Source organism: Rhinolophus ferrumequinum, chromosome 22, assembly GCF_004115265.2.
Source record: "Rhinolophus ferrumequinum isolate MPI-CBG mRhiFer1 chromosome 22, mRhiFer1_v1.p, whole genome shotgun sequence".
Taxonomy (NCBI): domain Eukaryota; kingdom Metazoa; phylum Chordata; class Mammalia; order Chiroptera; family Rhinolophidae; genus Rhinolophus; species Rhinolophus ferrumequinum.
The window spans coordinates 51,587,623-51,607,530 of NC_046305.1; the positions used below are offsets into that span (position 1 = coordinate 51,587,623).

General features: G+C 46.1%; 1 protein-coding gene across 1 annotated transcript in view; it reads left to right on the top strand.

Annotated features, from left to right (window-relative positions):
• Window positions 1-17,586, top strand: part of SNX27 (sorting nexin 27) — a 60,090-nt gene extending 42,504 nt beyond the window's left edge. The window contains exons 7-12 of the mRNA XM_033092793.1: window positions 4,536-4,699; window positions 9,925-10,014; window positions 12,212-12,361; window positions 12,651-12,779; window positions 13,182-13,241; window positions 14,061-17,586. Coding sequence (XP_032948684.1) covers window positions 4,536-4,699; window positions 9,925-10,014; window positions 12,212-12,361; window positions 12,651-12,779; window positions 13,182-13,241; window positions 14,061-14,108 — 641 coding nt within the window. The 3' untranslated portion in view covers window positions 14,109-17,586. The remainder of the gene's footprint in view (window positions 1-4,535; window positions 4,700-9,924; window positions 10,015-12,211; window positions 12,362-12,650; window positions 12,780-13,181; window positions 13,242-14,060) is intronic.
• Window positions 17,587-19,908: the final 2,322 nt, after the last annotated feature.

Sequence of the window (19,908 nt, forward strand, 5' to 3'; positions counted from 1 at the left end):
TACCAATTTGTGTTTCTTAATTCCTTCCCCATTCTCACCCAGCCCTGCAACACCCCTCCATCTGGCAACTGTCAGTTTGTTCTCTGTATCTGTGAGTTTATTTGTTTTGTTTGTTCATTTTTATTTTTTAAATTCCACATATAAGTGAAATCATACGGTATTTATCTTTCTCTATCTGATTTATTTCACTTAGCATGATACCCTCAAGATCCATCCATGTTGTCACAAATGGAAAGATTTCATTCTTTTTTATGGCCGAGTAATATTCCATTGTATATATGTACCATATTTACTTTATCCAATCATCTATTGATGGGTACTTGGGTCTTGTTTTCTTATCCATTCAGCCACCCTATGTCTTTTGACTGGAGCATTTAATCTATTTACACTTAAAGAAATTGTTAATAGATACGTAGTTATTGCCATTTTATTATTCATATTTTGTATCTTATTTTTCTTCTTCTTTTTCTTCTTCTTAAAGAAGTCCCTTTAACGTTTCTTTTTTTTTTTTTTTTTAACATTCCTTGTTATACTGGTTTGGTAGTAATGAACTTCTTTAGCTTTTTCTTGTCTGGGAACCTCTTTATCTGTCCCTTTGATTCTAAATGATAGCTTTGCTGGATAGGGTAATCTTGGCTGTAGGTCCTAACTTTTTATCACTTTGAATATTTCTTGCCACTCCTTTCTGGCCTGCAAAGTTTCTGTTGAGAAATCAGCTGACAGTCTTATGGGAGCCCCCTTGTAAGTAACTAACTGCTTTGCTTTTGCTGCTTTTATGATTCTCTCTTTGTCTTTAACCTTTGGCTTTTTAATTATGATGTGTCCAGGTATGGGGCCTCTTTGGGTTTATCTCGTTTGGGATTCTGTGCTTCCTGGGCTTGTATGTCTATTTCCTTCACTAGGTTAGGAAAGTTTTCTTTCACTATTTCTTCAAATAGGTTTTCAATCTCTTGCTCTCTCTCTTCTTCTGGTACCCCTATAATGCGAATGCTGGTACACTTTATGTTGTCCCAGAGGCCCCTTAAACTCTTTTTGTTTTTTTGGATTCTTTTTTCTTTTTGCTGTTCCAATTGGGCATTTTGTGCTACCTTATTTTCCAAATTGCTGATTCGATCCTCTGCTTCATCTAATCTACTGTCGACTCCCTCTAGTGTATTCATTTCAGTTACAGTGTTCTCCATTTCTGACAGGTTGCTTCTTTTTTATGTTTTTTTATCTCCTTTTTTAAAAAAGATTTTATTGGGGAAGGGGAACAGGACTTTATTGGGGAACAGGGTGTACTTCCAGAACTTTTTTCTTCCCCCAAGTCAAGTTGTCCTTTCAATCTTAGTTGTGGAGGGTGCCGTTCAGCTTCAAGTTGTTGTCCTTTCAGTCTTAGTGGTGGAGGGCACAGCTCAGCTCCAGGTCCAGTTGCCATTGCTAGTTGCAGGGGCACAGCCCACCATCCCTTGCGGGAGTGGAACCGGCAACCTTGTGGTTGAGAGGACGTGCTCCAACCAACTGAGCCATCCGGGAGCTCAGCAGCAGCTCAGCTCAAGGTGCTGTATTCAATCTTAGTTGCAGGGGGCACTGCCCACCATCCCTTGTGGGACTCAAGGAATCTAACCGGCAACCTTGTGGTTGAGAGCCCACTGGCCCATGTGGGAATCGAACCGGCAGCCTTCAGAGTTAGGAGCACGGAGCTCCAACCGCCTGAGCCACTGGGCTGGCCCCTTTATCTCCATTTTTATGTTTCCCATTTGTTGAAGTTCTCACCGAGATCATTGAGCATCCTTATAAGTAGTGTTTTGAACTCTGCATCTGGTAGATTGCTCGTCTCCATTTTATTTAGTTCTTTTTCTGGAGCTTTGTTCTGTTCTTTTATTTGGGACATGTTTCTTTGTCTTCTCATTTTAGCTGACTCCCTGTGTTTGTTTCTGTGTATTAGGTAGAGCTGCTAAGTCTCCTGGTCTTGGTAGAGTGACCTTATGTATTAAGTGGCCTGTGGGGCCCAGTGATGCAGTCTCCCTATTCACCTGAGCCATGTGTTCCAGGAGTGTCCCTTGTGTGGATTGTGTGTGCCCTCCTGTTGTAGTTGAGCCTTGGTTGCTGTTGGCACATCAGTGGGAGGGATTGACCCTCTGGCTGATTGGTTGTGAGGATTGACTGTGACTACTGTGGAGGAGCTGCTGTGCAGGGGTTGACCCTATGGAGCAGGATTCACTTTAGCGGGGCTCTGGTGTCTGCTGAGTCTACCTTTTGGGTGTATCATTTGTGGAGGTGGTTGGGTGGTATTCTGGTGTGGTCTGAGGCTGGCCACCAGGTGTGTTAGTTCTGGATCCTCTTGGGGTAGGGGAGCTTTGGTGCAGGCCAAGGTCAGCTGCTGCCTGTGCCCTGCCTGGGGCCACTTGATATGAACTACAAAGTGATCTGCAGATAGTTGTTGACTGTGCTATGCTCGGAAGTCCCTGGGAAGAGGCTAAGCTGTGAACTGAGGCTGGCTACCGGTAGTGCCAGGCTTGGGGCTGCTAAGCAAGAGATATGGGGCGTGCTGATGCCAGATGCTGCTTGTTTGGGGTTTGTGAACCTTTAAGAGATTTTAGGAAAGTCTGTAGCATGAGCCAAGACAGGCTGTTTGTGTGGAAAAGCCACTGGAAGTGGCCTGGGTGTGCTCTCAAGCTGGGGGTGGTGGGGTTTCAGGGAATCACCAGGGTGGGGTGAACAATGTCAGCCAGGTTGATGGAGACTCAGATATGGCGCCTGCCTGCATGTGCACACTGGGAGTGGGGAGAGCTCAACAAAGGAACAGTGCTTCTGCCAGCACTTCTGTCTGGGAGAAAGCTGCCCCTCCAAGTCCTCATCCTGATGCCAGACAATTCAGTTCCTCCCCATATGTCCCTGGCGCCTTGCGAGCTGCTGCTCCTGCGAGTAAGTCTGTGTGCAGGCCCTGTAAGAGGAGTGTCTGGGAGTATAGCTGCCCTCCATCTCACTCAGCCACCATCCCTCTAGTTTTCACAGCCAGAAGTTGTGGAGATTTCTCTTCCCGGCACTGGAACCCTGGGCTGGGGAGCAGCTTCATGTGGGGTTGGGATCCCCTGCTCCTCAGAGGCGACCTCCAGAGGCCGAGGTATCCCTCCCAATTTTTAACAGTTACACATGGGTGTGGTACCCCTATGATGCAAATGCTGGTACACTTCATGTTGTACCTTCAGTGTCTCTGACCCTCCTACCACTCTCCATGTGGCTTCTTCTGTATGTCCTTAGTTGTTCAGCTAGACTTCAGGGGGTTTTCAGTGATGATTGTTCTGAGTTTAGTTGTAATTTTGAAGTGGTCGTGGGAGGGGAGGCAAGCACAGCGTTTACCTACTCCTCCATCTTGAGAGGAAGCCAAGAATAGCTTTTTGTTTTAGGAGGTAGAAAGAGATAAATTGCTTAAAGGCCATTGCTTTAATGCACATCTTTAAGGTTCTTTGTAAATAAACATCCTGTTTCTAGGAAATTTTATTGCATGGTGACAGGAAGCTTCTCTTACATATTATTTTGTAACAGCTAGGGGTGGTGGTCTCATTGGTTCATTAAGACCACAAAAGGGAGGAAGTCTAAGTGCTTGCTCTGAAGGACATAGATTTCCTACAGTTTATAGGTCCTTTCCACGTCATATGTATACACAGGTCTAAGGCCAGAAATTATAGATAATATTCACTGCTCAGGCCATCCTCATGCCAGAAGGGGGGAGATTTGGTAGGTTGGGATTGCCTTGCCGTCCCAGGTCAAGTAGAACAATTTGTATTCCCCCTGAAGCTGCCATCTCTCTATTCTTCCCAACACCCTACCAGTCTATACTAGGCAGATATAAATGTTACAAAGGAACCAGGACACTTGGATTCTAATCTTACCCTTTTTTCTAAGCTTTAGTTAATAAATAAAATGTGAAATATTAAATCTGTCTTTTGTGGTGCTGTAAAACCAAGTAAACATCAAGGAAAGAAAACTGAGTCTTTCCAAAGAAAAACAATATGGAAATCAAAGTAGTATTGTTTTATTCTGCTTGTGTATTGTTAGAAGAGGAAGTAACATTACTCAGAAGACACTTTGCACTTTGATAAATGTCTTGATTGGGGGTGGGGTGGAAGAGCCTTCCAGCTATTAACAATAGAAGCAGTTCATCGAAAATTGCCACAGGAGGGACTCTGAATGCCCTGTAGCTGGGTAAGAGGTGAGGCTTGCTTTCAAGAACCTTAGTGAACATTGCTGTTACTTACCAGAAAATGGATCAGCTATTGTGAGTTTGTAGTAGGTGCTGTCATTCAGGTGATAGAGTTCAGTCAGTTTGAGGCCCTACTGGCCAGAGTCCTAGTTAGAAGGGATAGATTTGGCTAGCCAAATGGTGATTTTGTGATCCCGCGGCAGAGCTCCTGGATGGACCTACGCAAATGTGCTGGTTAGTGATAACTTACCTTTTGTGACCTGCTGGTTTACACATTACTTGCAGTTTACACTAGGAAAATTCCTTACATAGCTTTTCACTCTAGCTTTCTCTTTTGTCTTCTCTTTAGTACGTAAGCTGGCACCTAATGAATTTCCTCATAAACTGTACGTCCAGAATTACACATCAGCTGTGCCCGGCACCTGCCTGACCATTCGAAAGTGGCTTTTTACGACAGAAGAAGAAATCCTCTTAAATGACAATGACCTTGCTGTTACCTACTTCTTTCATCAGGTGGGTGAATCGATCTTCCTGGAAAGGCCTGATTTCTTTGTTTGCATGAAGTGGGTTATTCGCCAATTCATTATGAATCCTTTGGTAACCTGCTTTGCCTCTTGGTTCTTAGTTAAATTTGTAAAATGTTCTATCTCATTTCACAAAAGATAAATAAATTTAAGAAGTGACGATGTTCTAGAGTTTAAATATATTTGTTACTATTTTTTTAAACAACATAAAATGAGCATTATGGCTGTGAACCTTTTCAGAAAATTTTCATCAAAATCATACATACATAAAATTCAAATAGTTCTATACAGGTTATTATGAAAAATATTAGTCACCCCCACTTATCTTCATCTCCCTCCTTACGCAACCACTTTCACCTCTTTTAGCTTTGTTTTTTTGTTGTTTTGTTTTATATTTACTTCCATGTTTCTATTAGAACTTGGTTATATTGCTCCTACTTGATTTTTCAGATTTGGGCAATATCTGTTCACTTCCCACCATAGAAGATGAGACTTTGCTCTGTTACATCCTCTATTCCCAGTAATACCTATACCTTTTCATCTCTCTCATCTTCTTAATACGGGCAAATTATAATATTTGTTAAATCCATATTCAGTGTTTATATTATTATGACTCTATAAATCATAGATTTATAGCAGAGCCATATAGTGAATACTATCTTTACTCTTGTACTTCCTTTTAAATATTTTTTTTTTAAGATTTTATTGGGGAAGGGGAACAGGACTTTATTGGGGGGAACAGTGTATTTCCAGGACTTTTTATTGGGAAACAGTAGTGTATTTTTCCCAGGACTCATCAGCTCCATCCAAGTCAAGTTGTTGTCCTTTCAGTCTTAGTTGTGGAGAGCGCAGCTCAGCTCCAGGTCCATTCGCTGTTGTTAGTTGCCCACCATCCCTTGCAGGAGTCGAACCAGTAACCTTGTAGTTGAAAGCCCACGCCCCAACCGACTGAACCATCTGGCCACCTGGGAGCTCAGCGGCAGCTCATTGACTTCATCCTAGTTGCGGAGGGCGCAGATGTGGGAATCGAACCAGCAGCCCTGTTGCCCAGAGCTCGCGCTCTAACCAACTGAGCCCTCCTTTTAAACATTTTTAACTCATTTGATAATACTATACAGTATCCTATTACTATTCTAATTAGGTTTTTGTTAAATTTACAGTTTAACTGAAGAAGAATCACCATTTTTATTAAATGTAATATCCCCAACAAAGTGCATAATGTTTCTATTTTATTCAACTCCTCCTTTGTTTTCCCAAATAAAGTTCTGTAGTTTTATGTTTCACGTATGCCCCTTAAACTAATTCCCAAGTGTTTTATACTTTTGTTACAATTATGAATGGAACATTTTTCCTTGTATTGGTGAAGTGGAAGAATCATTAGCTAGGAGTCAGAATGTCTAGTTCAAGTCCACACCCCGCATTGGGTAAATCCTTAGCACTGCTTTGCTGAGCTCTGTAATGATCGTGTAAATGGAATCACACAATATTTGTCTTTTTGTGACTGGCTTATTTCACTTACCATAATGTCCTCAAGGCTCAACCATGTGGTAGCATATGACAGGATTCCCTTCCTTTTTAGGGCAAAATAATAGTATCCCATTGTATGTGTATATCACAATTTGTTTATCTGGTCATCTGTGGATGGACATTTGGGTTTCTTCTACCTCTTGGGTGTTATGAATAATGCTGTTATGAACATGGGAGTGTAAATATCTCTTCAAAATCCTACTTTTAATATACCCAGAATTGGGATTGCTGGATCATATGGTAATTCTGTTTATAAATGTTTGAGGAACCGCCATACTATTTTCCATAACAGCTGCATCATTTTACATTCCCAAAACGGCAGAAGAGCTCAAATGATTTCTTGATTGACTATTAACAATTGGGCCATTTGGAAAATAATGTGAAATTTTTTCCCTTAATTTTAGTTATGTTTGTATCATATATTGATGGTGGGACTAGCTAATGTATTTCATCAATTCCAAGATGCCGTCCGTTGTGAGAGGCACTGTTTTATGTACTGCTAACAAAGACAAAGGAGCTACTAATTAAACTGGCACGGAACTGATTGTAAGATGCATCCGGATTTTAGAGGTGTGGAAAAATGTGCACCTTAGAATTGATGAAACATTCGATACTGACGGTAATGAGCTTTTTCCCTAAAATTAGCAAGGTGGAAACTCATAGTAGGATATATTTCAATTCTGGCTAAACCTGGCAGACGGAACACTCATGTAATCTGCTCCTTCCTGAAGGCTCACTAAAATAACAGTAATGGAAATTTAAAAGGCATAAACCTGCAAGAACAAAGATCAGGAGAGGAGACAACAGCTGATGAGAACTGTCAACAGTTTTTACAAAATAAATATTTGAATGAAGCGAGAGGAGTTTGGTGTTGGTTATTGTGGAAGAATTGGTGAGAGTCACATGGAGGGCCGGCCCGGTGGCTCAGGTGGTTGGAGCGCCGTCCTCCTAAGGCCGAGGTCGCTGGTTTGATTCCCACATGGGCCAGTGAGCTGCGCCCTCTACAGCTAAGATTGTGAACAATGGCTCTCCCTGGAGCTGGGCTGCGTGAGCAGCCGGAGGTTGGCATGAGCTGCTGTGGGCTACTGTGTGCCGCCATGAGTGGCCGGTGGCCAGCGTGAGTGGCTGGCAGCTGGCGAGAGCTGCTGTGAGCGGCCGACCCATGACTGGAGACCAACTGCCTCAGCCGGGGGGGTGAGGGGGGCAAGGCTCATAGCAGCATGGGCCAGGGAGCTGTGTCCTACACAACTAGACTGAGAAACAACGGCTTGAACCGGAGTGGCGTGGGGAGGCAGAGGAAGTGGGGAAGAAAAGAGTCATATGGAAAGTTACAAACAAAAACGTGAGGCAGTTACCATCAGGAAAAAACTTACACAAGAAAGGAAGTCATAGTATATAGTACATGAGTTAGTTGTGAACAGTCTTTATTTACATGCTTGTGATAATGTATTGATTATAATAATACTGAATATTGATTTAATTTTTATTGAGAGGTTGGAGGAAGAAGAGGTAGGAGTGCTTGGCTGGTATAGGAAAGCTAAGACAATATTTTTAACACAGGAAGTCAACACTGTCTAAAATCGGTAAGTTTGGAATTACTAGTGTAAACATGACAACGAATTATGGAAGGAATATATCCTAAAAAACTGCTGACAGTGATTAAAATTAGTTGCTTCTGTGAAATGAGGCTGTGGGAGCAGAAGACTCTGTTTTTATTAGGAGCCTTTTAGTAATACTTGTAATTTTTAAAAACTATGTACATGTTTTACTTTAATAAGAATAATTTTAGTTAAGAAAAAGAGGACTCTACTTGATGATATCTATGTTTTCCACTCAGGGCTAGTCAAGCAGTATAATCTTGATTAGAAATGAGAGAGGGGAGGAGAGAAGGTTTTTACTGCCCTAGTAGCTCACTTAGAGTAGCTGCAGTAGATGTTCACTCTGACCCACCTCTGCCCTGGGGAAATGTTCATCAAATATTTAAGTGCTATTCAGAGTCAAAGCCGATCTAGGTATTGGGGAAATACAGCATTTTTATTTGGTCATCAGAAAAGTCTTTTCCCTTAGCTAAGTAATACTTTGTGACATAGGAAACTGAATAGATAGACCAGTATTTGTTTGTTTGCTTTCCTTCTTCTCTCCCAGCTTTCCAGTAATTGGTTTAAACTTGGTCTGGAGCAGCCAAGTCTTTCGGTGATAAATAATGAAGTGTTCAGGTTCCCAGGTCATTGTGTGGCCATTCTTACTGCGCATGCCCTCTGCCTACGAGCCTCTGTGCCAAGAGAGGCCTGGTTTGTGCGGTTAGGACTGGGGAGGAATGGGTGGTCCCAGGCAGGACTTAACAGCTAAACGATGCCAATAGCAATGATACAGTAACAACTATTTATCTATACTTTACAAAACTCTTAACACCTGTTGTCTCATTTTGTTGTCTGCCTGTAAGATGAGTATCAGTCTTGTTTTACAGACTGAGAGGGCTTAAGTGACTCACTAACGCGCACACTGGCAGGGCCAACGCTAGAAGGTGAACTGGTCTTTTGACTGCAACCCTGAACTCATTCTGTTATGCAATTATTTTCCCTTAAAAGACTGTGGGGAACGATTGCTGCTACCTTAAGGAAGTCGGCAGTTCATGTCATCCCCTGCCTGGTGCCTGCGGAGAGTTGTCCTGGCAGGAACTCCCTGAAGTTAGGTTCTGAGTGCCAGGGCCCTGGAGAAATGATTTGTTTCTTTTTTCCTCCCAATGATCAGTGTCCCCTCCCTTTAGATTTTAATTATTTTCTCGGGGTGCAGTGAGGTTGGGAAGGGGGTGCATATTTCATAAAGCTGAACCAGGACTCGTTTAGAATTAGCGGATTATGTCTGGATCAGGTCCCACTGGGGATTTTTGCCGTTCATGGTCTGAGATTTATCACTTCCTCTCCTCCCATTGCTACCACCCTAGTTTAAGGTCTTGTTTCATTTCGTGCTTCAAATACCACAATATCGTCGGTCTCCCTTTATTCTCTCCTTCGCTTAATTCATAGGGCACTCATACAAATCGATCTTCTTTTTTTTAAAACAAAATAACAAAATGTATTGCTTATTTTAGCCCCCTACTGTCCGGAAGGCTGACTCCCTGTGACCGCTTTTTAGGATCCTCCCTAATGTGTTAACCTACCCCTCTAGCGTTATCTTCCATTGTCCCCCACCATGCACCCTTTTACTTAAACCAGGCAGATCTGTCTCCTAATTGTGTTTAAGCTCAAACCCACTGCTGTTTCCTGACTTCCAGCCAAGGCTTCCTTGATAACCAACCAGCAGTGAGCTCTCCTGTTCCACGGCGTGTCACTGTCTATACCACACAGTTGGGCTGCTTCACGGTTACCTTCGCTACAGTATTAGGTGCTGTCTGTTAGTGTCCTCTAATTGTTTCCCACCTGTACATTAGCCAGCATTTAAATCTCTTAGCCTGAGAAACCAGGTTCCTCACGTGCCTAGAACATCCCGGAGCCCATAGCCGTCACTTCATAAATGCTACCTCGTCCCATAAATGTGTCCTTGTGGCCGAGTTCACTGGGGACAGTGGTGGTCCACGTGGGAAGAGTTCTTCAGACGGTGAAATCGTGCCTCTGTTTTTATCAAGAAGATACTTGACGCTGATTTTTACGTTCCTTTCTTCCCTGCCTTTCCTTGTTTTGCTGACAGGCTGTCGATGATGTGAAGAAAGGTTACATCAAAGCAGAAGAAAAGTCCTACCAATTGCAGAAGCTGTATGAACAAAGGAAAATGGTCGTGGTAGGTTGGCGTCCCCATCATCTCTGACATGCTGCTGCTTGTCTCTCAAAGCTGTTGTTCCAGTCAGTTTTGAAAGATGTTGCCGCCTGCTCAGTGGCTTAACTAATTTTAGAAAAGGAGGGGGATACAGACCTCGGTGTAAAAAGTCCACTGTGTTCCTCCATGTAGCGCACCCAGAGATTACTTCGCTCTCCATAGGTATATAAGTTTATTATTAATAACCAAATGGAATTTTTTTGATAGAAAAAGTTCTAAAACAAAAGATGTGCAAAACATTAAACATGATACAATTCCGTTAAGAATTGATATTTAGGTTTTTAACATTAGAAATTATTTTAGTTGTGATCCAGCAGTAGCAAAGTCATTTGTTTTTGCAATTTCGACCTCTGCAGTTGCTTAAACATTTATTAACACCTTTCATTAGTATGATATCCTGGAGCTGTACTGTTCAGTTCAATAGCTACTAGCCTCATGTGGCTGTTTAAATTTAATTTTAAATTTATTTAAATTAAATAAAATTTAAAATTCATTCCCTCAGATGCCCTAGCCACATGTGACTAATAGCTACTGTATTGGACAGCTAGGATAGAACATGTTCATCATCACAGGAAGTTCTGTTAGAGAGGGCTGCCTAGAATATTCCTTAAATGTTTCAGAATTAGTTTTCAATTTGTATCTGCCATAAATACAAGATGGAAATTGTCAGAAATAAAATGTGTAAAGAACACTTACAGAACTTCCACTCATAGCATTTTAAAATTTCTTTCTTGGCAAATTCACATGTAGTTGAAATTTTCCCAATTATAATTTTTCACAATTTCACACTAGGCAGTAATTGCATTGGTAATGATTCTTATAGACCACTTGAATTTCTGTGTACCTTCTGTGCACTTCTTATGAGGGAATGTTCATCCATCTAAATTAATTGGGTTGAAATAAGAATATGCAAGTCAACCGTTGAACTCAGCCATGATCTTATGTCTAGCTGGGACAGTTATATTATCACTTATATGATGAAGTCTTTCCAGACAGTAGCTGGTGGCAGTAGCAGTTCATTGGGACCAGAGCCATAGGTTGCCTGGGGTCCGTGTCGCGCCTCTGTCCCTTCTTCTCTCTTGGTCGGGCAGCTGTCCAGTGTTTCCTAATACCCCTGCCCGTCTCGTTACATCACTGGGCTGCGGTGCCTTTGTCTCCCGCCAGCGCTCCGCACAGCTGCTCAGTGTGCCCTGTTCTTCCTGTGTGACATGCAGCTGGGCCCACAGCTGTTCCCTTGTTCCCAGGCCATCTCTGGGAGGGGGCCGTCTCTGGGAGGGGGCTGTCTCTGGGCAGGTCCATGAGTCTTTTTTTAATCATCTTTTCCCTGTTTCTCTTCTGTTCTCCTTCCCACATGTCTTTTACTCTCTGCTCTCAACTTAAAATACTGAGCTGAGTGAGAGAGGCCAGCTGTAATTATAGAGAAGGGACACAGAGCTGAGTTAGACTCCATAGTTCGCAGACCTCTCTGGTGGTAGCGTTGTACCTGTGAGGGTCATATATGTCACTTGATTTGGGTCCAGATGCTTTTTCATGAGACCCAGGGGGTAGTGGGGCTGATTTGGGGTCTAGCTGGTGATAGAGAAAAGATCCATGACTAACAAATTAAACCAGGCTTCTCATCCTGGTTGTGCCACTTATGTGGCCTTCGGCAGTTCTCATATTACTCTGCGTTTCTGTGAAATGACTAGCTTTTAAAGTCTCTTTCAGCTTAGACATGATAGGAGTGTGAGATTTGGGGTAGCTGAGCCCTCATCGTTGAGCTCATTGTAACTTTTGATTGGAGAAGAGATGGGGTGAAGCCTTCGCCCCCTTTCCTGAATTACAAGGATAGCTTCGATTCCCAGCCCTGAGGTACAGTGAAGGTGGAGGGCCAAGTGGCCCTGTGAGTCCCCGTCTAGCCCCAGGAGTCCTGTTTACAGTGTCTCTTCTAGCTTCCTTTGTGTGTCTTTCTTTAAGCAGAGAAAGGGGTGAGGTTGGAGGTTGGAAGTGGGATAAAAGATCGTCTCAGAGTCCTGTCCCACCTTAGGGCTGGGCCTGAGACCAGAGGCAGGGTCCCCAGGCTGCTGGGGAGAGGGGTCTTTGAGTTCTGGTGCCATGTCATTAGCTCCGCGGAAGCTCAGTTCCACGGTTACACCGGGTTCCCTTCCTGTTTGTTCTCCAGTACCTCAACATGCTAAGAACGTGTGAGGGCTACAATGAAATCCTCTTCCCCCACTGTGCCTGCGACTCCAGGAGGAAGGGGCACGTCATCACAGCCATCAGCATCACGCACTTTAAACTGCACGCCTGCACTGAAGATGGACAGCTGGAGGTGAGGACGGGTGGGCTGGGGCTGGGCCCCCCACGGGGTCCTGGGGTACTCACTCACGTGCTGTGTTTTGGTTCCCACTGGGGGTGCGGTGCTGGAGTGAAGTGCAACTGTTCCGACTGGGGTGGACCTGGCACTGCATCCACACTCATCCTCACCGTCCTCGCGCGGACTCTTATCCTGTCAATGATGTGGACATCTCCACTCGTTTCTCTCCTGCGCCTCACTCAGAACCATCTCGCCTGAGCTCCGCAGCACTCTCACTCTTACTTTCTTGCTTTCGGTTGTTCAGAACCAGGTCATAGCATTTGAATGGGACGAGATGCAGCGATGGGATACAGATGAGGAAGGAATGGCCTTCTGCTTTGAATATGCCCGAGGAGAGAAGAAACCGCGATGGGTTAAAATCTTCACACCATATGTGAGTGCTAGACGGAGAAGCGTGCTTGGGGCAAGCAGATTGGCGTAAAGTTCTCCTTAAACTAAATGCCTGAGTGGAGAGAGCTGCAAAGGTAGCCGTGGTCTTGAGATCTGAACCTGGCTGCAGTCGGGAGCCCAGGTTCTTCCCGTCTTTCCTTGGGGCCCGACTAGGACGGCAGTTTCCCAGCCCGCTTGACTCGCAGTGACCACTAGAAGGAGCCAGAGTGTCGTAGATGAGCCATGGTGGTGGTGATGGGGGCGGGGGCGGGGGAGGTGTCTCTAGGCAGAGCAGGTTAGGAAGGTTGGGTGACAGAGGGCAGGAGTTCAGTGGCTTGGCCCTGTGGTGCCTGGTCTTGAGAAGTCACTGAGTGTTGCTATGTTTTGTTTTGTTTTGTTTTTTCAGTTCAATTACATGCATGAATGCTTCGAGAGGGTGTTCTGTGAGCTCAAGTGGAGAAAAGAGGTAATTCTAAACAACCTTGACTTGACTGTTTCACCTTTGTTTATTTACAATGTCCAGGCCTCTGGCCAAATCCCTGGGACCCTCACCTCCATCTCTGTCTCCCTGGGACCGCTCACCCCATAGGAGTCAGGACACTGCTGAGGGTGCTGGGTGGACTGGAAAAAGCCCTGCCCCCTCCCGTCTGCATGTGGCCATCGGCTGTATGCTCAGCCCTCTCGTGACTTCGTGGACCCTCCCTTGCCTGTTTTTACCAAGTCACCCTCCCGTCTGTTCCCGACCCAGCAGGGCAGCTGTCACGACAGTCTGTACAGGCTAATGGGGAACGGGTATGTGTGGGAAGGGGTTTGCTCCTGCTTTGCTATCTCTGTATGCCGGTGCTGGAGCAGAATCTGGGGGATTCTGAGTAATTAGCTACTTAAGGTCAAAGAAAATGTTTCTGAGGTTTAGCAGGTAAAGGCAGGAATGTGGAAATAGATATTCTTGGTACAGTAGGGAGAGGCTGGGCTTCAGGCAAAGGGCTAGATTCTCTCCCGGCTTTTCTTCCTCTCTGATTTCGGGCAAACCAGCCTCCCTAGAGCTCAGTTTTCTCATCTTTTCGTATATGTGTAAAACAGGAAGGCTGAGCCAGATAATTAATCTCCAAGGTCCCTTCCGGCTCTAAAAGGCTGTGATTCTAGGTGGGAGGTTCTATCAGAAGAGTCCAGTTAGATCGCGTCATTGGGTCATACACTGTCCGTTTCTGTTTGAGGACTTGTCTCAGGTGAGGGAGACGTGGACACTGGGGGCTTCCCAATAACTCTTCTCTTCTTTTCCTTTCAGAACATTTTCCAGATGGCGAGGTCACAGCAGAGGGACATGGCCACCTAGCCTTTCCTTCTCCCCTTCCCTTCTCTTCACCTTCATCCTCTTATCCCTTTCGTCTCCCATGCCAGACAGAGTAACCATTAACACAAAGAGAAAAAGGAAAAAAGTCATTATATTCAGAAGCCCTAAACTAATTAATAATCCCTCCGAATTTCGTGTCTCTGGAATTGAGCTGGTAGAAAACAACAGGTTGGTCAGCACTAGGAGTCAGTGAGTTAAGACAGGAAAAGAAATAAGCCCAACCAAGTCGCCAAAGGTCTCTGTGTCCTTTCACCCGGGCCTCACACCAACAGACTCTCCTTCCTTGTACTATATTTTTAAAACTGGAACTATGAACTCCATCCATTTGCACTGTTCAGACATATATATATATGTATGTAAAAATTATATATACACAAATTAGCTGCACGTATATACATATATATATTTCTTTTTAAATTTCATATTGATGGCAGTACCTTTTTTAGCTTGTGTTTTTACACACCTTTCACTAGAATTCATGACTTCTCTCTTGCTCTCTTTATTTTGAAACAAACTTTAAAAAGGAAAAAAAAATATTTTACAGGGAAAATACCTCTCCTCATGAAGGACTCGAAAAGTTTACAACCTGCTTGGGTTTTTTTGCCCCTTTTTTGTATTGAGTGAAGATTCTGGCTCATGGGTTACCACAGAGTCTGAGGAGCAAGGAGCATAGTTTCTTTATCTTCCAAGAGGCTGTTGGGGAGGAGAAAGAGGCGTGTTTCTGAAGGGCTGCAAGGCCGCGGGCTGCAGGCGCGTCTGAAGCTGTGGTGCGGCCTCCTGATTCCGAGACAGTTTCCGGGTCATCTGTCTCCCACTCGTGGCTTTCTAGCCGCGTTCCACATCTTCCTGCTTCTCCGGGGCCTGGATGCCTTCCCTCAGCCAGCCTGGAATGTGGGGAGGATAGGCCCAGGAGCTTGATGCCACAGAAACCAGAAACACTTCATGGTCGTCATTTCCTATTTCCCTGCCTTTTCTGACGCAGGGACAGTACTGGGGACCAGAGAGAGGTCAAGCTGATATGTTTAGGCACAGATTGGACGTAGAGGGGAAGGGCAGGCAGAGATGCCGTGTGCCTAAGGTTTTCCCCACGCAGTTCCTGACCACTCGCCACCCGTAACCGTCACACTCTTCGTGACTTCCTGAAACAGCTCTGTGGGGAGGCACCTGCCCGTATCCCCAAGGCTTGGTTGGCTCAGGGTCTGTGCCAGCCCAGCCGTAGTCCCCCAGTCCAGCTAGGACCCAGGGAGGAGCAGGAGCGATACAGTTGATTTGGGCTGGGTCTCAGCTTTCAGTGAGATCCAGTGAGGCCACGCGACTGAAGGGAAGACTTTGTCTGGTGAGAGCCCCTCGTCTGGCTTGCAGTCAGACCTTTGGAGACCGCTTTGGGGGCCGGGCTGACGTTCTCAGCCTCCTTTTCTTTTTCCTTCCCTACCTTCTAAACAAAACCTTCCGTAGGGTGGCATCTCGTGCTTTGTCTGACTGGGAGGCACCCACAGTTGGTTGTAGTCAGCTCCACGGAGCGGTGCTGGGTGGGTGGTTGGAAGTCTCTTTTCTTTGTAACTTGTTTTTGCAGGTTATCATGAGGCCACTTTTCTTTCTGTCTCACTCTGTCACCCTGGCAGCCGTTGGCCCCAGGGGAGTGTAGGATCATATAGGATGTGTTGTCTTCTCTCCGCTTCTGCAAACCCAGGTGGAGTCATGTGCAGTGTCAGAATGCTGAATGTTTCCAGTTGCAGACAATGAGCCCTGATTTGAAGGCTTTTACACAGGATTAACTTCCTTTGGCCTAAATGAGTTTAATAATGAGCCACAGGACCCTGGCAAGAAGATATGTTGATTTCCCACTCCAAGCTGCTAAAGAAGCTTTTGCCACCACCTTTGAGGGGGGTAGGGGTGAACAGTGCAGGAGGCCACGCGACAGCCCAGATGTTGCCCTCCGGATCTGAGACCTCGTGGCAAGGCCCTTAGAGTGGAGTTCCTTCAAGAGTGTCCCTTTCTGCTGTAGAATTCACTGGGTGCTTTGGAGATTGGGTGAATCTGTGGGAACAGCCCCTTCTTGAGGCTGGACCACTGACAAAGCCCCCAGCTGCAGAAGGAGGGGGCGTGGGGAGGCCTGGAGGCCCGTGGGCCTCCGCGTGGCTGGAGCTGAGGGCCAGGCTGCTGGCATGGAGCGATGCCCTGTGACACTCCTCCCCCCTGACCCGCACTTCCTGCCCTGCTCCTTCCTGTCTTGGTCCTGGCTTCTGCCCAGGGAGGCTTCTGTTGCAGTTTGTCTCTGGGAAACGGAAGGGCTCTCCTCCCCCCAGCTTTGCCCCAGCAGAGCCTGCAGATCTTCCTGGTCTCTGCCGTGCCCCCCTCCACACTCAGTTTCTGTCCTCTGGGAAACGCTCCGAGTTTTTTATGCATCAGGAGAAAATGCAGGTCCCTGCAGAAAGTTTCCCTCGGGCCATACTTAGGGTCTCTGCTCTTTCTAGTTTTATCCTGCTCTCCGGTTTTCTCCTCACCTGGCTCCGCACAGGTGTGTGCCCAGGGCAGCGCCTCCCTGGACAGAGCTCTCAGGGAGGCCTTAGATGAGGGCTCAGCAGCCCCGTGCCTGGCCAGATGGTTCCATCCTTTAGTCACCCAGTAGCTCCGGGTCACTCCTGGAGCTCCAAATCCAGTGCTTGGAGCCGCCATACTGGGCACTGGCAGGAGGTGACACATCTCTCATCTCAGAATTTGCCAACTGACGGCCAGGCTCTGAGGACACACTTTCCTTAAAGGGGACGGCATCCTGGTTGGTCTGCAGTCTCTAGACCTGGCAGGACCGCGCGACCTCCCTCTTGCCGTCCATCGTGCTCTGGCTGAACCGACTCAGCAGCAGAAACAATTTGGTCTGTGGGACTCCAGCACGCTGCCTGGTTCCTTCACTAGATTCGTGTCACAGTAACGTCCATTTGAGGGGTACTTACTCAGAGACCATGGAGGCAGTGGCTGGCCTCGGCGCCCCAGCTCTCTCTCATCTGAACCTGAGCATGTCGTGCGGGCCTGGCTCACACTCACACTACGACATCAGCTCTGTCCAAGCGATAATCTCAGGAGCGTGGGAAGCCTAGGGCTCAGGGGTCGGCATTGAAGGGGGGAGGGCTACGGGAACGCACTTGGCCAACAGCTGACCTTGGACTCGTTTTATATCCTGCCCCCTTTTTAAGCCAGTGAGCTGGGCTTCAGTTTTCCCCAGGCCATGCACACTTTTAATTTATTTGAGAGAAACTCTAATTGTATTTTCACTGCAGTATCTTGTATTTTTTATTTGTGATTTAAGAAATGTGAAGAGAAAATACGCAGACACATAATGGCTAACAGTGTTTCTTTCATTCCTTGTTCTAGAGCTAACCACTCTAAAATTGTTTGGTAATGTCACTTAGTGTAATTAATTGTAACATATTCTTTTAAATAAATTGATTTATTGATGAAACTATTCTTTGGTTTCCTAGACTACAAATCCTTTGGGTTGTGTGGGAAGAAGTGAAGAGGGACCTTGGGGATTTGAGTTAGAAGGGTCGTCCTGGACACGGGAAGAACACCTGACCAGTTCTCCCAGGTTAGGGAGGCAGGAAGGGTGGGAAAGGAGAAGCTGGGAGGCCCTGTCCAACCTTCTGTGCCCGTGGCTCCTCTGAATCTTCTCAGATCTCAGACTCGATTGCGCTAGTCGGCACAAAATCCATGTTGGCTCACAGGGCTCCCCTCCCTCAGCCTTACGCAGACAGAGCCCGTCAGCCTCCTGAGGACAGAGCTTAGCACTGTGCCCCTACCTCCGGCGACATGTATACCTGTTGTCATTTTTCAAATGACTCGGGAGACTTCTTTCTGGAATGTGACCTGAAAAGTGCATGTTACCCCTGATGGGTGCAGCACAGCCCCAGGCAGTCGGGTTTTTGTCCCCTCTGCCCACACCCTGGGAACAGTCGTCTGCCCTGCGTGGTCTTTGCCGTCACAGAGGAGCTGCAGGTGCTGTGGCCCGAGCACCTGCTCTTCAGAGAACTCTGCTTCGTTGGTTCCAGGCTGAATCTGTTCTGAGAAGCTCGGCATCTGTGCTACGTTGACGTCTTGATCATGTTTATGAACCTTCCTGTTGTATTTTACAACCCTGACAATGTGCTTGATTGAAGACCGTAGAGTGAGGACGAGTTTGACATTTGGTTTGGCAGTTCAGAGAGAGACGATGTTCTGGGTCTTACTCCGTGTCGAGAAATCGGAATCTCAGAAATGTTACCATTCTAATGGGGGAAATTGTTTCCCTTTAATGAGGAAAGAATCCAGAAGTTAAAGGCAACAAATATTGATTGTCGAGGGCGTTGTGTTAGACACAGCAACAGATCCGAGCAAAGGAGAGCATTCTACCAGCTGAGCCCTGAGAGAAATGACCGTGAGACACAACAGTGGAAGGTTTAAGTGCCCTAAGGACTAGAAAAGGAGAAAGGCTCCTGGATGAAGGCAAGTAAGTAAGGAAATGGTCGGGAAGAAAGTGGTACTTCAGGTGAACTCTTAAGGTGAGCAGGTTTGCAACCAGAAGGCATTCAGAAAACTTCATTGAGCCGTTACATGCCGGACATTAGTCATTGGGAATGGCAGGGGGTGGGGGAGGGCGGCAATTTGTCCAGAAGGATAGTCCTATTTGATTAGAACTTAGGGTATGTGTAGGAATAACATGGGAGAACCTTGAATCCAGGATGAAGTGCTCTCTGAAAAAAAAGGAGGGGAGAGAACCAGAGAAGTTTTGTTGTTTTTCCCAATCAGCTGTAGTTCAGAAACATTGATCTTTCAGAATCTGTAGAGAAGATCAATGAGACACTGCTGTGATTCCTGAATAAGTGGAGGCAGTGACACCTGAAAGGAGGGAAATGGATATGAGAAAAATTGTGGAAGTAAAATGTTTTGCGACTGAGTAACATTGAATTTATGTGAGAGGATGAAAAGGCTCCCAGGGTTTCATGTCTAGGTGACTAGAAAGTAGAAATATTTAAGAGTTGAAACTTTGGGGGAGAAAACGTTTTAGCTTTTGACCTAGCAGGCCCATTGTAGGAATCAGGACGGGTGAGGCAGCGTCCAGGTGTCCAGCCGTTAGTTTTTAAGACTGACGTGCTGGGCACGTTCCAATGTCTTGGGGTCTGTTTAGAGTAATGGGGATACAGTGGTGGATGAGGCCGTGTGGATACCCAGTACCTGGCTGAACTTGCCAACGACAGCTGGTCTCTATGGAGCATCGTTTGTAGGTGAGCAGAAGGGGAAACACAGGCAGGACGAGGACACTGCCGGCGTCCAGGGTGACATGGACAGTGCTGATGGCAGTGCAGATGTTCTAGGGACACAACCAGTGGGCCTTCTCAGCTGGAGTGGGTATGAGGCGCCAGAAAAGGGCGTCGTCAACAGTTGGCTCAAGCGGGTCCGTAGTGGTGCCACTTAGGAGCGCGGAAGTCTGAGAGAAGAAACTGAGTTCAGGAGGAAAACGAGGTTAGAGACGCGTCACTGGGAGTCGTTTCCATTGAGCAGATGAGAGAATGCAATGTATTGGAGGGGGAACCCCATTTATGGGGAGCGAGAGGAAGATGGCTGACCACTCAGGGAAATTGACTGGACAGGGGGGCCTGAGAGTGAGACTCTTCCAAGAACCAGGAGCTTGGGACCAGGGCCATTCAAGTTCTTGAATGCGGAGTAGGGGGAGGCTTGGCCACGAGTGGGGATTCTTCCGTCACAGGTACAAGAAGCAAGGCTGTGCAAGGCTTTGACATCGTAGGAGAAT